We start from the raw sequence: 6783 nt of genomic DNA, 5'->3' as shown, positions 1-6783 counted from the left end.
AGCAAATTCAAAAACATGGATTAGCTTGGAAAACGTTCAGATTTAGGAGCGTGGTACAATAATAAATTCACTGAATCCAGCACAAATATTAAATGAAAAGCTAGATGATTTTGATGAAATAATTTAGTGGTTAAGGGGTAAAATGGACATTCAGCTTTTTATGGGTATTATCCTAATTCAACTTTAGGCTTAGGGGCTTCTCACTTTTAGTATAATTAATATATATATATATATATATATATTATGATGTTGGTTGTGAAGGAATATACCTAGAAAGCTGAGTAGAATGAAAGATATTTCAACTAGTTCTCGTGGACATTTACATGAAAAAGTATACATGAAAGTGTAACTAAGCCTAGTTGTGGAGAAACCAGAGATGATATACAGATTAAAAAAGTCCTTTTATGATATAACACACGCAAGTAGGGAGTGGCATGCCTAATTAACTGATATTTTATATCGATGGTGCTGATCGATTACATAAATTCACTTGGAAGAGATTAAGTCTTTGAAGATCTTCTTCCATAGACATTCATAATAACGGACTTAGGGAGACTACACTAGTTTCTAGGACTGGAGATACTTTACAAGGATAATGGAGTTCTAATTTCACAAAGAAAGTTCGTTGTGTACTTGCTGAAAGAGTATAATTGTTTCAATAACTCGCCTTTGTCTTCTCCTCTTGATCCACCAGTGAAGTAGATAAAGGAGTCTTACTGTCAGATCGCACTTACTATAGAAAGTTGATTGGCAAGTTAAATTTTCTCACTTATACAAAATTTGATATAGCCACTAATACAAGACTTGCTACAACTTACAATGTACAACACTTATGCAATATATGCAAAATCTGGGAGCCTCATTTGAATGTTGTTGTTCAAGTGCTAAGGTATTTGAAAGGAGATTCAAGTCTGAAAATATTTATTTCACATAGCTAGGATTACAGAGTGAGAGCTTTTTGTGGATTCAAACTGATCAACTTCCCTCGAGTCCAGAAAATCAATTAGTGAATAAATATGTTGCTCGTTGATAGTCTCGTCGGATAGAACTCAAAGAAGCAACTTACCATATCGTTGTCCTCAACAGCTTCAAAATACAAGTCAATCACGAAGGTTGTTGGAGAATTAGTTTGACTAGAAAGGCTATTTGAAGAGCTGCAAATGCTCTTATTCTGGTCCATACTAAATTTGCCGTGACAGTCAAACATCATTATATATATTGAGAAAAACAGTATTTCATGAGCGCAAGAAACACATAGGTGAATTGTCGCTCTGTAAGTGACAAACTGGAAGAAGGATTGATTTCTCTACATTATATTTTCATACATGAGCAATTAAGTAATATTTTATCACACTTCTATTCTTGGTAAGTTGGCGATGAGTTAATCACTCCCAACTTGACAGGGGTGGAGGAATCTTGAAAGTTTTTACATATGTATTTGTATTCATTTCAGTAAGCTACACTTTGTATACTTGGGGAAAAGCAATATACATAATGTATCAATCTTGTATAAAAGTGTATAGAAGGTGTTTGTACACAAACATAGACTAATCGGTAGCAAACTCAAAATATAGGCTATGCGACGTAAATTAACCAGTAGACATAAAGCGTAATTCCCAAGACTAATTAATACCCATTATCAAACACGAAATTAAATAATCCCCCGTCTTATCCCAAAATTAATATCCTTATCATACCAATGAAACGACCCCAAGTGTTAAGTTGAAGAAATAGGACAAAGTATTAAAGGGTTCACATGAAAGCATAATTGTGTTGGGGGCCCAATTTGGTCATCCAAATTTCGAATTTCAAAATATATTTGTTTCAAATTTTGGTCCCTCCATTCACAATTTGGGCATTTCTGTGTTTACAAACCTCTTCTCTTCTCTCATTAACCACAATCTTCTCTCTCGCCGAACACATGGTAAACTATCATCACTCTCTATTTTCTTCAGATTTACATTGTATATTCTAATCGAATTCGTTTTTTCTTTTTTTAACGTTCTGCATCCTGTTCTATGTGTATACTTTAAGGTCAAATTTTCACTGTTATTTCGCTGATTTGTTTGTATTCACCATTTTAACATTTGAGATTCAATCGTGCTTCTTGTGACCAATTATTTTCAATTTTAACAAATACTAGGTTTTTCTTTTGGTAAGTGATAAAATTCAATTATTTATTCGCAAATTTAGAAAAGAAGAACGAGGCTAATTGGAGTGCTGAGTGTGAAACTGGCTAATTTTTGTCTTAAATTGAAATATTTGTTCCCTAACTTTTAAAAATAAGATTTACATTATTAGAAACTAACTAAAAAGTTATTACTTATATAACACACTCAATAATGAAAAATGTTTAAGAAATGTTTGACTTTCTAAATAGTAGTAGTGTAGATAAAATGAAGGGGAGGGAGTTTCTTATAAGCGAACGGGGTTGGGGGCTATCTTGTAGTAATAATTCTTGTAGTTTCTTGTCCTTCAATTTCTGCTACTATTTGATGTTTCTTGTACTTCAATTATCATTCCTTTTATAGTATTTTGCTATGGCTTTTATACTGCTTTGAATTGCTTGTCTTCGTGCCAAGAGTCTACCAGAAACAGTCTCTACCTCCCAAGGCAAGGGTAAGGTCTGCCTATATCTTACCCTCCCCAGACTCCACTTGTGGGATTACAGTGGGTATGTTGTTGTACTCTGTTGGATTATATAGTTGCAAAATAACATTAGAACAACATTTTAGTAGCGTCATAATAATTTAGGGAGTCAGCGCAAGAGGAAATTTAAGAAATGGGATATGATAGTTTCTTTTGAAGTTGGAAGTATGGATATCTGCTTTTGTTTTAGGATGTAAAATACAGCCTAATCAGCACAATGAATGCAATAGGATTTACTCTGTGTTAGAGCTAAGAAGAGTCGGTAACAAACGAGAAAAAGAAATCTAGAAGAAAGGAAGAAGAGAGAAGCGTTTAATTTCTGCACAAAAATTAGCTATTACAAGAATAAAAACAACATGCCCAGTGTGATCCCATGAGTGGAGTCTGGAGAGAGAGGCTGTTTCCGAAAGACCCTCGGCTCAAAGAAAGGAAAAGAAAAGAAAAGAAGAGAAAGGAACGGAAAAGTAATTCGAAGCAGATACAAAAAGTATAGTGGCAAAATAGCACGATACAATGCGAATGTTCAATAGATGGTAATGCAAATCGAAGAGTAAGAAACTACGTGAGTGCTAATGCTAACCCATGTGACTCTAACAACTTTCAAACAAACTCCACTTACTTAAAAAACTCTGCTGACTAGCATATTACAAAATTATTTTCTATTTCAATATAGGAGCTCATATAAAACTGTACCTTTGTTGTGGTGATAGCTGATTGTTTGGAGGCTACTGTGTTTCCTTACTCTGTCTTTACTTTGCATTCTTGGCTAATTAAACTTGGATTTATATGATTTCACTCTTAAGCTCGGGCTTTGTGTGCTTTGAAACAAGTATCATGGTGAACTTTTCTGGTCGTTTAAGTTGATCTTTAATCAGTAGAGTTGAAGAACTAGCTTAGAAAATGGAGGCGACTATCAACCTGAATATACCAGTAATTGCAGCTTAGCGTATTGAAATCAATAGCATCTGAAGTGGCATCAACAACATGCTTTGCTAAGAGCCACTACAGCCAAATTTTGATTTACATATGAAAGGATGTCCACAGTAACATTTGTGTATAAATAAAGCTATCTAATGTACTAGGTCTGGGCAAAACCAGTTACAAGAATGTATATCTCAAAACTTGGTTTTCTCCTTCGCATTTTTGTCAGGCATAAGACAATACCTGGACTCATATTAAACTTCCTAGTATTACCAAATGACTATGCCTTCAGCAGCATTATTTGTGGGAAACGAAATTCACAAATTCTTCAGTTTACAGCTTTGTTTGTCAAGCATTGATCAGAAATCTAACTGATAAAGAGTAAAGAGTGTGGGAGAGGTTAAGGATTATTGTGCTCTGTGAACTTCTGAATCTGTTCTAGCTGAAAGCTAGTTTTTTGTGAAAATAAGAGAAATAGTAACAGAGTTCTGTATTTTAAACAGAATTTGCAATATGGAGCTTGGAAAATCAGTTCCATATCTTTCCTACTTTTGTTCTGCTTCATAAGTTGCTTAACTTGGCTCCCTTCTGACCCACAATAATTGGATCTTCTTGCAGGATGGGCATGATGCAGATAATACAAAACAAAGCACTGCTGATATGACTGTATTTGTAAGTTTTTAAACTATTTTGAATATATTTGATTGACGTTAAAACACTGAAATTTTCCTGTTAAAGAGATTTTTATGCCAGTAGAAAATATAGAGAATTCTGGCGCCTTTTATTCTTATCTTTAATTTATTCTAGATATTATTGGTCTGTGAAAGCTTATATGGGGTGACGTGGACGGTGAGGATTCATATAGCCTACACCAACTTGGTTGGCATTGAGGCATTGTTTCTGTTGTTGCTGTAGGTTATAGACTGAACTTTTTGTCCAGTCGGTACTCAATGATAGTCTGGAAAGGTTTCTAATCCATCTCAATCTGCTAACCTCTGAGTTACTGAAGTATGATTCTTAAATGTTGGATCCCAAGGATTCATTAGTTTCCATTATGATATTTTAACAGTGTGATCTTTTCATCATCAAATGTAATTCTAACATGCTAGCTGGCCCACGTAAATACTACAACAACAACAACATACACAGTGTAATCCCACAAGTGGGGTCTGGGGAGGGGAGGGTAGGATGTACGCAGACCTCACCTCTACCTTTATGGGGTAGAGAGGCAGTTTCCGATAGACCCTTGGCTCAAAAGAAAGATAGTCAATGCAGGATTGCAAAGAAATAAGACAGCAAAATATCAGGATACCAAACAAATGGAGCAACACATAGTATTACACACATAAGGATAATGATCTATGCGATACCACCCACGTAAATATTTCTATCTGAATTTAATGTGGCCATATGATGTTAGGACAATGACATCTAAGCCAATTGTGATGCAATTCCCGGTGTCTGGCAAATGATACATTGGTTGTCTGCTAGTATCTCGTTTATTGGCCTTATAAACAACTTCATGTTATTCACTAGCGTCAATGTCATGGACGACATCACAATAAGCACATCCATTTTGCTAGCTAACTTTTCCTACTTCCTTTCTGCTCTTGCAGGTACAGAATCTTCTTCAGCAAATGGTGAGCCTGCTCTCTCTGCGCCACTTGGATTCTTCACTAGTTTTTATAAGATATATCTTCTAACTGGTATGTTCTCTCTTTGCAGCAAACCAGGTTTCAGACTATGTCTGAATCAATCATCTCAAAAAATATCCTTTTCGGATCTGGTGTTCCTTATTATCTAGTAACTAATCCTTGGTCTTAATCTAGATTAATTAGTAGCTGCACGAGTCTCATCTAACAAGTGAAGTAAGTTGTATGTAGCATGTCATATAGCTCTGATTTCAAGAATCTAGAAATGTGCCCACAGTTTTGAGGCTCGAGGGTCTCATGAAATCATTTTCTCCTATAATTTCTTAAGTTAGTAGGACTTCTGGTACACCTCAAGAATTTAGCCTTCTTTAGTTTCATGAAATTTATGAAAGGGATGTTAAACTAGTTAACACCAAGATTTGACTGTATCACATATGTTACTCAGTCAGAATATGTTACTTAGCCTTCTTTAGTTTCATGAAATTTGTAAAAGGGTTATTGCTCTAGTATATCAAAATTTGGTTGTGACTTCTGGTACTCAACCAGAATTTAGCCCTCTTTAGTTTCATGAAATTTAGTTCCGTAATCTCTTTCTTTTGTCCATATCTCCATATGTGATGATTTCCCTCTTGTCATATTGGTCTGGGTGCGTCTGCTTTGTCATTCTCTCTAGTTCTAGTATATTATACATAGCATCTGTCTTTCTTTGTGAGATCAACTTGGACAAAGTATGTTAAGTCCTTGACAATGCTGCACTAGATGAGATGGGGAACCGGATCGATGAATTGGAGCAGAGCATCAACGATTTGAGAGTTGAAATGGGCCAAGAAGGTTCTCCATCCCCTTCGGCTGCACTGAAGTCAAAAGATGAACCAAAGTCTACTGATGATTCTGCATAAGACGATACATGAAGGGTGGTTTATTGGAGGCAGTTGGTGGTGTTTGTTAAAATGTTTTAGCTTTTTGAGTGTTATCCTTTTTTGGCTGCTGCCTTGTGAGATTTATGACTGATAGCTGTATTCTATACATGGATTCTCTTATTCTTGAAAGAGAGACGTGTGCTATTGGTCATTGATGTGATTATCAAAATACACTTTAACGACATATTTCCTTTAGATATGAGTATTAAAGGGTGTGTAACGAAGGGTTAATTTGTTTTGATTTTAGGCATCTTCGGAGGGGGGCCAGTTTTCTTATCAAAGTCCTTTTTTGCATTATTCTAATGGTTTATACTCCTTTATATCACCAGTAACTAACTCGCCCATGCTATATAGACCTAGAGAGGTTATTATTCCATTTGTTTGTCAACTTCAAAATATCGTTTACCTTTTAAAATGTAAATGTAAGTTGGGTGGAGAAAGGTAGAAAGTGGAGTGAATAAACTACCCATTAAGTGATGCTATACTATAATTTTGGTCCCATAACCTATTACAGTTTTTAAAAGGTGATGGATCAATATTAGATGCGTCTAATTTGATGTCACTTTAGATATGGATATGATTTCTTAAAATAAATGTTACATATTCAGTTAGATTCTTGTCGTCTTAAGTTGTACACTTTT

The 6783-nt window shown here is 35.1% G+C and overlaps 1 protein-coding gene across 1 annotated transcript; it reads left to right on the top strand.

The window, feature by feature from the left end:
• Positions 1 to 1776: 1776 nt before the first annotated feature.
• On the top strand, positions 1777 to 6366 carry LOC132626876 (heat shock factor-binding protein-like). The gene is made up of 5 exons (XM_060341899.1): positions 1777 to 1924; positions 4189 to 4242; positions 5187 to 5210; positions 5296 to 5338; positions 5979 to 6366. The coding sequence occupies exons 1-5, from the start codon at positions 1922 to 1924 to the stop codon at positions 6119 to 6121; spliced, it is 267 nt and encodes an 88-aa protein (XP_060197882.1). The 5' UTR covers positions 1777 to 1921; the 3' UTR covers positions 6122 to 6366.
• The last annotated feature ends 417 nt before the right edge of the window (positions 6367 to 6783 follow it).

The sequence above is a fragment of the Lycium barbarum genome, chromosome 2 (assembly GCF_019175385.1).
Source record: "Lycium barbarum isolate Lr01 chromosome 2, ASM1917538v2, whole genome shotgun sequence".
Taxonomy (NCBI): domain Eukaryota; kingdom Viridiplantae; phylum Streptophyta; class Magnoliopsida; order Solanales; family Solanaceae; genus Lycium; species Lycium barbarum.
This window is presented reverse-complemented; position numbering and strand designations above follow the sequence as displayed.

Bases quoted from the DNA above. Each gene is read 5' to 3' on its own strand.
- LOC132626876 (XM_060341899.1), top strand. The intron at 4,243-5,186 runs GTAAGTTTTTAA...CTGCTCTTGCAG, and splicing joins CTGCTGATATGACTGTATTT to GTACAGAATCTTCTTCAGCA. The intron at 5,211-5,295 runs GTGAGCCTGCTC...CTCTCTTTGCAG, and splicing joins AGAATCTTCTTCAGCAAATG to CAAACCAGGTTTCAGACTAT.